General features: G+C 59.2%; 6 protein-coding genes across 6 annotated transcripts; 1 reads left to right on the top strand and 5 right to left on the bottom strand.

Moving 5' to 3' along the window:
* Nucleotides 1-3: 3 nt before the first annotated feature.
* Nucleotides 4-796, bottom strand: B0I36DRAFT_273968 (L-psp endoribonuclease family protein). Its single transcript, XM_046151337.1, has one exon. The coding sequence runs from the start codon at nucleotides 642-644 to the stop codon at nucleotides 180-182; it is 465 nt and encodes a 154-aa protein (XP_046007969.1). The 5' UTR covers nucleotides 645-796; the 3' UTR covers nucleotides 4-179.
* Nucleotides 797-1378: 582 nt separating this feature from the next.
* B0I36DRAFT_376432 (homoserine acetyltransferase family protein) lies at nucleotides 1379-2422 on the top strand (the record flags this gene model as incomplete). The annotated part of the gene is given in 2 exon segments (XM_046160452.1): nucleotides 1379-2175; nucleotides 2191-2422. 2 exon segments carry the CDS (start codon nucleotides 1379-1381, stop codon nucleotides 2420-2422), a joined length of 1029 nt encoding a protein of 342 aa, XP_046007968.1.
* Nucleotides 2423-2615: 193 nt separating this feature from the next.
* On the bottom strand, nucleotides 2616-4508 carry B0I36DRAFT_424406 (amidase signature domain-containing protein; the record flags this gene model as incomplete). The annotated part of the gene is made up of 2 exons (XM_046162276.1): nucleotides 4419-4508; nucleotides 2616-4362 (listed from the first exon to the last, which is right to left on the bottom strand). Exons 1-2 carry the CDS (start codon nucleotides 4451-4453, stop codon nucleotides 2616-2618), a joined length of 1782 nt encoding a protein of 593 aa, XP_046007967.1. The 5' UTR covers nucleotides 4454-4508.
* A 463-nt stretch (nucleotides 4509-4971) lies between these two features.
* On the bottom strand, nucleotides 4972-6259 carry B0I36DRAFT_424405 (7-alpha-hydroxysteroid dehydrogenase; the record flags this gene model as incomplete). Its single annotated transcript, XM_046162275.1, has 5 exons — nucleotides 4972-5059; nucleotides 5126-5262; nucleotides 5340-5928; nucleotides 6017-6089; nucleotides 6231-6259. 5 exons carry the CDS (start codon nucleotides 6257-6259, stop codon nucleotides 4991-4993), a joined length of 897 nt encoding a protein of 298 aa, XP_046007966.1. The 3' UTR covers nucleotides 4972-4990.
* Nucleotides 6260-6776: 517 nt separating this feature from the next.
* On the bottom strand, nucleotides 6777-8844 carry B0I36DRAFT_273956 (cytochrome P450). The gene is made up of 3 exons (XM_046151336.1): nucleotides 8515-8844; nucleotides 7284-8436; nucleotides 6777-7216 (listed from the first exon to the last, which is right to left on the bottom strand). Exons 1-3 carry the CDS (start codon nucleotides 8626-8628, stop codon nucleotides 6840-6842), a joined length of 1644 nt encoding a protein of 547 aa, XP_046007965.1. The 5' UTR covers nucleotides 8629-8844; the 3' UTR covers nucleotides 6777-6839.
* Nucleotides 8845-9791: 947 nt separating this feature from the next.
* B0I36DRAFT_366361 (amino acid permease) lies at nucleotides 9792-11701 on the bottom strand (the record flags this gene model as incomplete). The annotated part of the gene is made up of 4 exons (XM_046159288.1): nucleotides 9792-10491; nucleotides 10565-10777; nucleotides 10837-11407; nucleotides 11506-11701. The coding sequence occupies 4 exons, from the start codon at nucleotides 11699-11701 to the stop codon at nucleotides 9792-9794; spliced, it is 1680 nt and encodes a 559-aa protein (XP_046007964.1).
* Between the last annotated feature and the right edge of the window lie 934 nt (nucleotides 11702-12635).

Raw genomic sequence — 12635 nt, 5'->3', positions numbered from 1 at the left:
TTTGCACGAACCATCGCCTTGCAGATCACACATCTGCCAGCAACCAAGGGCCCGCATCATGCATATCGTTGATGCTACACGTGTATTCAACTATACACACTGAAGGCTCAATGAACTTGTACTCGACGCTTGACCTTCTTTAGATTTCGCCACGAAAACAGAGTGCTCGCTCTCCCCCTCTACATCTCCACCACGGCGACGGCCTTGATCTCCACCAGCATCCTCGGATCCGGCAGGCTCTTGACACCGATGGTCGCGCGGGCCGGGGCCACGCTCCTCGTGGGGAACACCTTGTTCCACTCCTCGTTCATCCCGGCATAGTCCCGCTCCATGTCGACCACGTACACCACGGCGTCAATCAGGTTCTGCACGCCTCCTTTCCCCGCCGTGGCGTTCTTGAGGATGTTGTCAATGTTCTCGAGCACCGCGGCCGTCTGCACGCGCACGTCGAGGTCGTAGCCGCCGCTGCCGTCCGCCTTGGGGGTCGCGCCGGGCCACTCGCCTGTGTCGGGCCGCACGCAGGCGATGCCCGAGATGTAGATGGTGCGATGTTGGGTTGTGGGTGCCAGTCGGGCGTGGGCGTATCGCGTGGGTGGCTCCGGTGCGGACGGGTTGAAGATGAAGGCTTCGCCGTTGGGAGACATTGTGATTATTCTCGTGACGACAGGGGACGATTGTCAGAAGAATTTGATGACAATTGAGAGTAGATCCCGAAGAAAGGTCGAGAAAGTGTAGAGTGACCGCAACAAGACGAGTTGTTTCACCAGATCAATAAGAATGTAGTTGAAGCTTATCTTGGCCTCAAAAGATGCACTGTCTGCAAAGCTACCGCCTGACTATAATCACCGACCCTGATATTTGACTGGCCTGGTTCCGGCTGGCCTCAGCCCTGTCGGAGGGGACGACACGCTTTACCTAATGGCTTTCCCCCTTCAGCGAGGCTCTGCGACATGATTCGCCGTACCCGTTTCGGAGCGGACAAGCCGGCCCCCTGTCTGGGACGTTATCGGCTAATCAAGGGCAGGGCGACGTCGGCCCACGCGCGTGCCGAGGACCCCCCGCATTTGACGCTCTGCTGTCGGGCCGTCCGCTTGCCGTCTAGGGTTCAATGAGTGCGTCATTGAGGAGGCTATCGGCTAGACGCAGCATGGGGTAGGGCTTGCAACCATGGTAGTGCGTGTGAGACGGTGACGCGATGACAGTCTGTGGAGGCACGAGCAACTCGTCTATTCGAGCCCTGTGAGGCTGGTGCGCCAGTGCCCCAGGATCAAAGCCTGACTGCTCCCATTGATGCCCAGAGTTGCTCGCAGCGATCTCGCCATCAACACAGCAGCACCAGCCAACATCCAGCAGACCTGCCTCGCTAGACAGCCACATGATGGCTCCGCAAGTCCACTACTACGACATCCCCGACTTCCGCTTCCAGGACGGCACGGTCCTGCCGGTCGCCCGGATCGCGTATCTCGACATCAACCCGTCCGCGTCCAAGCTCGCCCTGATCCCGACCTGCTTCAAGGGCACCCTCCACTCGACACTCAACTTCTGCACCAGCGCCCTGCGCGACCACCGCATCATCGTCGCCGCGCAGTTCGGCAACGGCGAGTCATCGAGCCCGTCAAACACGAGCTCCTCGTTCCCAGCCAGGCTCGACTACCGCGACAGCGTGGCCGCCCAGCACGCCCTCCTCACGCAGCATCTCGGCATCACGACGACGACGCCCATCGATGTAGTGGTGGGCTTCTCCATGGCTGGGCAGTGCGCGTACTACTGGGCCGCGACGCACCCGACCCTGGTCAAGCGCGCCGTCATCATCTGCTCCTCGGCCCGCACGAGCGGACACAACCGGCAGTTCCTCGAAGGCCCCGCCGCGGCGCTCGAGAACGCCATCGACTACGCGGGAAAACAGGTCGCGCCGGGCCAGGCGCGGGCGCTCGAGTCTCCCCGCGGTGTGCGCGCCTTCGCCAAGGCGTACTCGGCGTGGTTGACCAGCGCGGAGTGGTACGACCAGGAGAAGTGGCGCGAGCTGGGGTACAACTCGCTCGCCGAGTACGACGAGGACGCCACGGGGGCCCGGTACAGGGGCAGCTTCCCGGACGACCTGCTGGCGATGCTGCGGGCGTGGCAGGCGGGCGATGTGGGCGTGTGCTTTGGCGGGGGGGAGGGTGGTGATGTCGGGTCCGCCCGGGCGAGGCTGCCGCTCGAGGATGCCCTGGGGCAGATCGAGACGCCGGTGTTGCTCATGCCGTGTCCGACGGACCAGTATTTCCGCTGGGAGGCGAGCGAGCGGGAGGCCGCGATGCTCAGGAACGGGCGGCTCGAGGTGATCCCGTCGGTCTGGGGCCACCTCGCAGGCGCCGGCGTGGATCCGAAAGCTGCGGCCTGGATGGACGACAAGATTGCAGAGTTCCTCGGCGAGAGCTAGTATATAGTATGGAATACGATGTTTGATTGTTTGACTGTGCTGTACTTGTCCAAAAGACGAAGTATAAGGACGAGCACCGGTACAAAAGGTTGACGCGGCCAGGACGTGGTACATTCTTGGAATACGGGGAAAGACTCCTCATGACAGTTCAGAGAGTATTTTAGAGACAGTATCTCACTACATGTTGCCATGTTCACGATATCCTTTTCTTTCCGGCCTCAAACAGCGCAGCAGCCTTCAACACCCCGACATCATCCCACCGCCTCCCCACGATCTGCATCCCAACCGGCATCTGCACCTCCTTCTTCTTCCCACTTACTTCGACGAAAACAGGCAGCGTCCCGCACGGCACACTCATCGCCGGATGGCCCGTGACATTGAACGGGCACGTATTGCTCGTCAGCCCGACCGCCGGGGCCAGCCTGTCCAGAATCCGCGCCCCGTTGTTGTTCTCGCCCAGAGGAGTATCAGGATCAGGAGGATGCGGCATGCTCACCGTCGGCGTGCACGGCAAGACCAGCACGTCGACCTCCTCCAGCGCCCTGTCATATGCGGCGCGGAGCTCAAACACCTTCCGGTGCGCCTTGGCCTCGAGCCCACTCATGCAGCCGCGAGAGTCGTGGGCAGAGGAGGCCAGCGCCCCGCTCAGGTGGATGTTGACCAGCGCCGGGTTCGACACGTTGAGCAGCTCGTACATCCTCTGGTCTGGCGGCCACTGGGGCGCGATGTGCGGCGCCAGGTAGGACAAGTGTCCCGAGGGCCGGCCTTGGGAGAGCCACTGCGACATGGACGGGCGGGTTGCGGCGGTCCATATCACCGGCCCCTCGGTGTGCATTGGCACCGAGATTGTCGTGACGCTTGCGTTGCCGGCGGTGGCGAATGCTTCGTGCGTGGTCTGCTTGATGAGCTCTGCAACCTCGGGGGACAGGCCTGAGACGGAGAAGGCCTCGGTGAGCAGGCCGACTTTCAGCACAGGCTCTGTGTCGTCGGATTGTTTGAGTAATGACGCTCGGTATGAAGCCAACAGCGCAGGATAGTCCGGCACCCGGTCCACGGTCGGCGACTCGGGCGTCATCCTGGGATCGAGCCCGTCCCAGCCCGCCATGACTTTGAGCAGCACGGCGACGTCCTCGAGCGAAGAAGCAATGGGGCCGAGATGGTCAATCATCGGCGACATGGACGCCGCGCCAGTGTAGGGAACGAGGCCGAATGTTGGCTTGAGACCATACAGCCCCGTGTAGCAGGCCGGGTTGCGCACCGAGCCGGCCTGGTCGGTGCCGATGGCAAGCTCGACTGTCGGGCCGAAGCTCTCGTAGCTGTCGTTGCCGTCCTCGCCCCCCACGGCGACGAGTGCGTTCGCAGCAACGAGAGCGCAGGAGCCGCTGCTGCTTCCGCCGGCCGTGTAACCCTGCAGCAGAGGGTGGTGGACTGGCCCAGAGGCAGATGTCCATGACAGTGGCGACGCGCAGAAGTTCTCGCATGTCGAGGTGCCCTTGATCACGGCGCCTGCCCCCAGGAGCCGCGACACCACTGTTGCGTCAATGGGCGACACGGGGAGCTCTCCATCCTTGCTGAGGATCTCTGGGTGCGTGCCGAGTGTGGTGGGCAGCCCGCCGACAGAGATGCTGTCCTTGATCACGACGCTGCGGCCCTTGAGGAGGTCGCTTGTCGGCCGTGCTGCGGCGAGGTTGCAGCAGTGGCTCCATGCGTTCATGGGGTTATCGCTGGGGTCGGGTTTGTGGTATTCGCGGGTTTGCCCGCCCAGCACATCTTGTGGCGCGAGGGAAGGGTGGATGTAGTCGGGGGCCTTTTCCACGTGCTGCATTACCGACTCGAAAGAGCGGAGCATGAGCAGGTATGCGCCGGCATCTTTGTCGTTAGTGATCTTGAAGTTGAGGCTTGCAGCCAGGCCGTGCAGGTCCTCGATCTCGATGTGTGACCTGGGTTGCACAGTTGTCAGCCAAGGCCATGACGAGTGGACGATCATACAACTCACTGCGAAGTATCGTCAGAAAGGGCGACTATCGACATATTTGCAAGCTGTTCAATGACGTAGTTTCGGGGAATTGCCCTTTGTCCATGTAAGAGCGCTTCAAGAGCATGTGGAGCGTACTATGAAGGTTTCCTCACATGAGCTATCGGCCTGTGTGTGAGGAGCCCATTCGGCTCTTCCGCTACAGCATGCGGTAGCGCCGATCTCGGCCCACCTTGTCCTCCGAAACCCTGCCTGCTTGTGCCTTGATGCCGATAACCTCTATTGGCAGCCAATTTTAGACATGCCAATGACTGGGACGCCACATCTCCCGGATGCCGTATATGTGTGATTCGCATGGCTGGTGAACTCATTGGACGTACAGTATATAGGCTCAAAACCTTTGTGATGCAAAGAACGAGGCCCCGAAACTCAATGCCCGGGAATTCGAAAATGGACAAAGGGAAAATCCATCCACAACTGGAGCAGTCTGCACCAGCCCAGATCGTGAAATTTTGTAGCCGTCGATAACATCCATGTTAATTTCACTCGCTCTATCATTACTTCAAGATAAAATGTGCAATGCCAAGCCGTCCCTACTGCTGTCCATTGGCAACCAGGATCCGTCCTCCATCTATGACAAGTGATGTGCCATTTACATAGGACTATACCCTCGTGTCAGCAAAGTTTATGAAGGGCGCACAGGTCCTTGGGACCACAGATTGACTTACCCCAGCTCTACTGGCCAAGTACAACACCGCGCCGGCGATGTCCTGCTCGTTGCCAGCCCTCTTCGCCGGCACCTGGTCAAACAGGTTGCTGAACATGTTGCCCTCCGCACCGACGGGGTTCATATTACTCGGGACAACTAGACCGGACTCGTGTTAGTGACACAAAACACACCAGGAGTTTTTAAGAACAGGTCAAGAAACAGGCAACACTCACAGCCAGGATTGATCCCGTTCACCCGGATATACCACCGCCCAAACTTTGCCGCCAGCAGCTTGACCAGATGGTCCGTGGCGGCCTTGCTGGCCGCATAGCTCGACAGGTCGACATTCGTGACATTATGCATGCTCGCGCACGAGCTCGTGACCACGACCGCCCCGCGCCCATCCCCTTGCCCTCCCTCTTTCGCGGCGGCCGCGGCTGCGAGCAGAGGCATGAACGCCACGGACAGGAAGTAGTGCGCCGTGGTGTTGACGGCAAACGTGTCCCGCCAGTCCGTCTCGGCGTGCGACCACATGGACCGCTGCAGCTCCTCGAGCGGCGCGGTCAGCACGTCGCATGGGACCTGCGGGTCGCGCCGGATCCCCGCGTTCGAGACGAGCAGGTCCAGCCGGGTCTCCTTGGTCGCGATGTGCGCGGCGAGCTCGGCGATCGCGGATTTCGAGGACACGTCGCAGGCCAGTCCCGCTGCGCTGCCGCCTGAGGAGCAGCCCTCGGCGAGGGCGTTGAGCTCGGCGACCTTGGCTTCGATAGGTTCGCTGGGGAGGGCGACGAGGTAGACCTTTGCGCCGTTTTGGACGAGGCCCTATTTTGGGGCAGGGGAAAGTTAGATACCCAGCAGCGCATCGGAGGAACGGTAGCATGACAAAGGTTGACATGGGATTCCCTCTTACCCGGCAGATCATGAAACCTAGGCCGCTGCTTCCGCCCGTCACAAGAGCGACATAGCCCTTGACGCCGTACAGGCTGTCGATGTCGAGAGAAGATGATGGTGATGACATGCTGGGTGAATGTGGTGGATGCTTGATCGGTCGACGCTTGGAAATCGATCGTCTTCAGAATATCGTAGCGCCAGCCTCAGAGACAAATATGGCCTCCAAGTATAACCCAAGCAGGTCCGTTGTCGCGACCTTCATCGGGTCAATAGTGGTGAGGCGTGCTTGGGCGTGTCGGGGTGGCCGATAGATTCGGGGCCCTCCCCACCTCGTCTCGGACCCAAGCGGGACAAGCGATGGGCTTCCCCGCCGCTGCCGGGGATAAGCGTAGAAGCCATGGAGCAATACAAGGACGGGCGAGGTCGGATGACCAGTCCCTGCATGAATCTTGCTGGGGGCACAGTCTGATGTTGAATTCTGACCCGCTTGATTCTTTGATCGAGACGCCATAGATGTCTTTTGTCGAAGCACACATCAGACTACAGACCACGCTCATGTATGTAGAAAGGCTTTTATCAAGCTCTTTTCTGAACACACCATCAATCTCCAGGGACGGACAGATTATATTTTGAGCAAGGTTGACAATCCAGGCAGAGTGGTTATACAGACGTCTACTGGAACTCATTATCAGACACTAAAAGCATCAGAACCTGTCAGATGGTGCATTCAGTTTTACTCATAATTGTATATCGCCATGCAAGCTCTCTTTTATGGATATCTAAGCACTGCCCCAGTACTGCTTCCCACCGGCCTTTTTTTCTCTCCACCCACGTCCCCCCATCTAAACCTTGTAGTGGTCCTTTGTCCGCTCCTCGGCCAACCGCAAGCACTCCTCCGTCACCGCCTGATCCCGCGGCACCAGGCGGGCCTTGAACTCGCGAGGGATCGCCACCAGCGCGCTCTTGAACTGGTTGTAGTCGACGTAGTCGGTGTTGGGCGGGCACGTCTCGCTCGCGACGATCTTGTAGGACGACAGGATGCGCAGGAGCGCAGAGTAGAGCAGCCGCTGGGCGATGATCTGGCCCGAGCAGGCGCGCGAGCCGGTGCCGAAGCTGAGATGGGGCAGGCCGGTGATCTCACGCTCCGTTGGGGGGTCGATGGACTTGAGCCAGCGCTCTGGGTTGAACTTGCCGGCTTCGGGGCCGAAGTGGTCGACGTCTGCAGGCGATAGAGAGTCAGTACTTTGTGTAACAGTATCATGAGCATCGGGGCGAGGATGACCCACCATGGTTGCCAGCCTGCGCGTTGATCAGGATCATCGTCTTGGCCGGGATCTTTGCGCCGTTCCAGTCCACATCCACCACCGTCTTGCGGGGCAGACTCATCGACGACACGGTGTAGTACCGCCCGGCCTCCTTAATGATGGCGTTCAGGTACGGCACCTTTTCCTCGGAGATGCTCGCGGCCCAGGCGTCCCGCACGTCCGGGTAGTGGCGCTTGATGTCCTCGTAGGCCCGGTCCTGCCAGACCTGGCCCTCGGGCGTGCACAGCGAGCCGATGCACGACGTCAGCGTGCCCGGGATGGTCTCGAAGCCGCCGGACACGAGCGAGAGGCAGATGGACGAGACCTCGACGCCGCTGAGCTTGGTCTCCTCGTCTTTGAGGATCGCAGCCGAGATGCAGGGCTTGTCGGTGCCCTGCCTGATCATCTCGCGGACCTTGTCGAGGAGCAGGTTCAGATAGGCGTCGCGGCGGTCGCGCAGCTCCTTGGACCGGGCGTTCTTCTCGTTGTTGGGCAGGTAGCGCAGCAGGGGCACGTAGTCCTGGAGGTTCTCGGAGGCGCTGCGCAGCAGCGAGATGGCCGAGCCGACGTGCAGGATCTCGCGGAGCAGCTCGTCGTACACGGCGTCCATGCGGATGCCGTAGCACAGCGTGAGCGTCGTGTTGAGCGCGTACCGCTGGATGTACGGGCGGATGTCGATCTCGAGGCTGCCGTTCTGGCTGTCGCGCTCCATGTCCCGCACGATGCAGTAGCTCTCGAGGTCGAACATGGGCAGGTAGTTGCGCAGGGCGGGTCGGCCAAGCGCCGTGCCCGCGGCCTTGCGCTTCTTCTTGCACGACTCGTCCCACGGCGAGGAGCCGATGGTGAAGCCCTGGGTGCTGCTGATCAGGCCGTGGAACGTGTACAGCGTCGGCCGGTCGATGACGGCGTTCTGGTTGCCCAGCAGCATCTTCTTGCAGTCCTCAAACGAGTTGACCACCACCGCTCGCGTGTTGCCCAGCTTGATCTGGTAGACCGAGTGGTTATACTGGCGCCACCACTTCTCGCACACGCTCGCATGGTCCTCGCCGAGCTTCAGAAGATGGCCGAACACCGGCACGGCGCCGGGGATTTCAGGTAGGCCCTTGATGTAGGGGATGTCGGTCCGGAAGGCGACCTATCGTAACAGAGAAGTCTTAGCATCGTCGTGTTTTCTTTTTCTCTCTCTTGCTGGCATGATTGTGTCAATGCTTACATTGTATGTGACGTAGCCGAGGGCCGCGGCGGCAAGGGCGAACACCAGGGTCGAGTTTTCCTGGAGCTGCTGGTACCACAGTGGGTTGACGAGGCTTTCAATTGTTATCGACATGGCTGCTGCGAGTGGCTGCTCTCTGGGCGGGCTCAAAGATGGCAGTGGCTGTTGATGCTCGGACAACTCGACTTGAACGAGGTCAATACTTCACAGCAATCTTGGCTCGCCAATTGTTTTAAAGCATGATGATCGCCATAGAGGGAGAAATGCCCCTCACTACAGCCTTCCTCACACCACCACCTTCGGCCGACCTGCTCTCTCATGCGCCTGCGGCCTGCCCGACATCATCCTGCCCGTCGGGCAATTGTAGAAACAAGCAGAGGGCCAAGGCTCCTCCACGCGCCACCCCGGCTCACCCTCCACGGTGTCTGCAGGGGGTGCGGCAGGGATGTGGCGGGAGAGGCTTATCTTCGTCGGACGGGCCGCCCGCCTCCAGCGAGGTCGGGCGCCCCGCGATATCGGCTGTAGCGTCGCGTCCCAGCGCCCCCGACGGCGTAGCCAGGTGGGCCCCTGCTTCAATGCTCCCGACCAGATTTCCAGAGCCAGGCATGACTCGTTGCATTGGCGATGCGCATGAAGAGAGAAAGCTGGATGGAACGCTGGGGACTGTTCTCATGGTCGCGTTATGCGTTCTAGCCCAGATTGCAGACCCGAGGGTCTGGGACGGCGGGTGAGACTGGGGAAGAAGGCCACCTACGGCGGGATCTGGGGGTGGGACCCTGGCACCATCGACCGACCAGAGAAATGGTCTGGCTTATGCGGTTGGTGCTTCTGTTCCATTGCCGTCGAATCTGAACCACCTTCCTGAACATACGGGATGCATTTACACTTCAATATCAGAAAGGGGTAGCAGAGTTTTGTGACGGATCGCCGTCTTCAGAGAATGTGCCGCAGAAGGAACGTCCATGTTCTTTAGCTGCCACCAGAGGTTGCAATAGTAATTCAAATGCTTTTTGCCCCGCCCACCTACTACTTTCATGCATTGCCGCAAAGTTCACAGTGTGCCCTGACCAAAGATTGGAAAAGTGTTATTGGTTCCGTCAAATATCCGATCGCATGTCACCAATTATCAATTTCTCCAAGCGAGTCCATACTGGTTTGTATCTTTATGAAGTTGGGTGAAATTTGCATTCTAAGACCAAACAACTCGGTAGGATCTCGAACTAAAAAGAATCATCGCTCTGCTCCTTTACAAAAACATTCTAAATCGACCACTCCACCTACTCAAACCCAAGCCACTTGGACACCTTGGAAGTCTGCCCCGGCACAAGCAGCGCCTCGTACGTGTCAATCTCCTCCTTGAGCCCGCCCATCGAGAGATCCGCAGTGCCCGGCTTCACGTAGCGGCTCTTCTTGAGGAGCTTCCACCCGCCGGCCGCGAGCACGAAGAAGATGATCATGCCGTAGTTGAGGAAGAACCACATGACGTCCCACCCGCCGTCGGTGAAGAGGTAGTACCCGCTGAAGAAGAGCATGATGGCGGTGCCGCCCATGGCCACGTACGACGTGTACGGCTGGAAGCGGCCCTTGTATGGCAGCGCGCCGCGGTCGATACCTTGCTTCTTCAGGGCCGAGTAGAAGTGCCGGTACGTGAAGGCGGTGAAGCCGTAGTTGAGCAGCTGGCAGCACGTCACGAGGTCGACGAGGTAGGTGAGCACCTTGGCGCTGGAGCTGCTCGCCTGGAGGAACGCGAGGAGGCAGAAGGACAGCGCGAAGGCGAGGGCATACACGGGCACGCCGCCCTTGGTGCACTTGGAGAAGACCTTGGGCGCGTACCCCGTCAGGGACATGCCGTGCAGGACGCGCGTGGCCGAGAAGAGCAGGCCGTTGCCCGCGCTGAAGATCGAGGTCATGATCAGGGCGTTGACGAGGTGCGGGAGGAAGGGGATTTGCAGGCGGTTCATGGCGATGATGTATGGACTAAGGGGCATTTGATGTCAGCTTGCATTCATACTTTACGCTGCTTAAAACCAGGACTGAAGAAATGACTTACGAAGCAGCACCAGTGCCCTTGCCGCCAGCCTCACCGCCAAGGATGGCGAGGAGGGTCGTGTCGTTGTACGGAATCACGATGCCCATGCAGAGCGCAGAGCCGACGAAGAAGAACAGAATCCTCCAGACGAAGGACTTGAAGGCGGGAGGGAGGATCTTGCGAGGGTTTTCCGTCTCGGCCGCAACCATGGAGATGTATTCGGGTCCGCAGATCCTGTGATGCGAGCGTCAGTGACTGAGCATGCTGAACGGATGACAAGGAAGACAACATACGAGAAGCTAGCCTGGTACATGGAGGCGAAGATACCCAGGAACCTGCCGAGGTCGCCAGGATACGAGTACTCGACAAACGCGCCCGGGTTGTTCCAAAATCGGAATCCATAAGCATCGTGCAGGGGGTTGCCGCCGGACATTGTGATCAGAGTGAAGAAGAATAGCCCAACCATCAAGACGACCTTGAAGATGGACAGGTAGAATTCTGACACGCCAAAGTACCGCACGGTGATGACATTGAGCAGCGCGTACAGCACAATCATGGCGACAATGATGGCTTCCACGGGGATGTTGGTTGTCCAGAAGGAGAACATGATGTTCATGGCGACAATCTCAAAGGGTACCAGGAACGCCATGTTGAGGAAGAAGTTCCACGCCATGGCAAAACCAAGGGCCTCGTCGACCCATTCGCCGCCGAAGCGGACAAAGGGCGAGGGCACAGGAAGGTAGGTGACCATTTCGGCGAAGCATTCGTTGACTGCCCACATCACGCTTCCCCAGATGACGAAGCCCAGGAACAGACCAGCAGGGCCGGCTTTGGGCAGGACCGAACCCATCTGCACATAGAGGGCTGTGTCATGGTATCCATGTTAGTCGTGTGTTTTCCGTCATTCACAGATGACTTTAGCTAGTAGGACGAAAGGGTTGAGAACAAGAGTCAACACTTACACGTTCCAATGGCTCCACCAATGGCAAAGAGCTGCACCTCCTTGCCCCGGAGCTTGCGGTGCAAAGCCTGAGAGCCGGCGGTGGTGACGACGGTGGTGCCGTCACGGATGTCGTCGCCCGAGGGAGGCCGCGAATCCACGACGGTGGGGGACCCGTCGGACGGAGGGCCCTTCTCGGCGTACTTGGAGGCAGACATGATGCAGGATTCGACCGATGGGATTGAGAAAACTCGGAATGAGGCAGTCAAGCAGTTGCTGCTGCTGGCTTCCACATCATACGAGAGTGGACAGTTCTCGCGGATGGAGTCAGCAGGCCTTGGTGATAAATAGAAATCGGTCGTCGTTGGACGCTGCGTGCGATTCGTAGTTCCGGGCCAAGCAACAATCTACCGTAATCAAGCATGGGCGCGCAGCCAAGGCGTACGACAGCGCATGGTCCCCAATTCCAGCCACAAACCTTCTGATAAGGGTGGAGTCGGGCAGGGCGCTCTGGGGTCCCGGGCCTGATAGTGGCGCCTCATTACACACATGCCCTATGGGCGCTGATCCACCGCTACTGATATGCCCAGTGATTGCGGGAGGATTGCTAAGGAGGGCCAGAACTTCGGGGTAGATCGCAGCACCGCGTGGAGGCGTTCCAGCGCTAAGCCCGGGGTTGGACAAGGCTCAGTGCCGGGGCGACCTTTAGCGGCACTCGATTATCGATCAATTGGGACAGGGTTGGCGCAGCCCCTGCGACACTGTCGGCCGAACCGACGCAGCAAGGGTTGCCAATCACCAATAATTCATATCTTGATATCCAAGTCTGACACGAGGCCGGGTGCTTGCACGGCTCTGTCGTAAACCTTGTCGGACGCTCCAGATCCTTGGAGCAGGTTTACCTCGGGCACTCAGTTCAGCTGGGCGTTTTAGCAATAAGTCGGTGGCTCTATCTCGCAGAAGGCTGGCAGTGAGCGCCATTCCGAAATGAGTGGCTTCCCTGTTGTCGGCTTGAGTAAAGACTTCCGCCCTCCTGCAAGACCAGGCACCTTGTATCTAGCATTTCAGCTGAATGATTTCAGAGCAAAGGCGTACTGTATGACTAAATTTCCAGGATCCAGAATACTAGTGACGTGACGATTCCCGCCTCAC

The sequence above is a fragment of the Microdochium trichocladiopsis genome, assembly GCF_020744255.1.
Source record: "Microdochium trichocladiopsis strain MPI-CAGE-CH-0230 chromosome Unknown B0I36scaffold_9, whole genome shotgun sequence".
Lineage (NCBI taxonomy): Eukaryota > Fungi > Ascomycota > Sordariomycetes > Xylariales > Microdochiaceae > Microdochium > Microdochium trichocladiopsis.
This window is presented reverse-complemented; position numbering and strand designations above follow the sequence as displayed.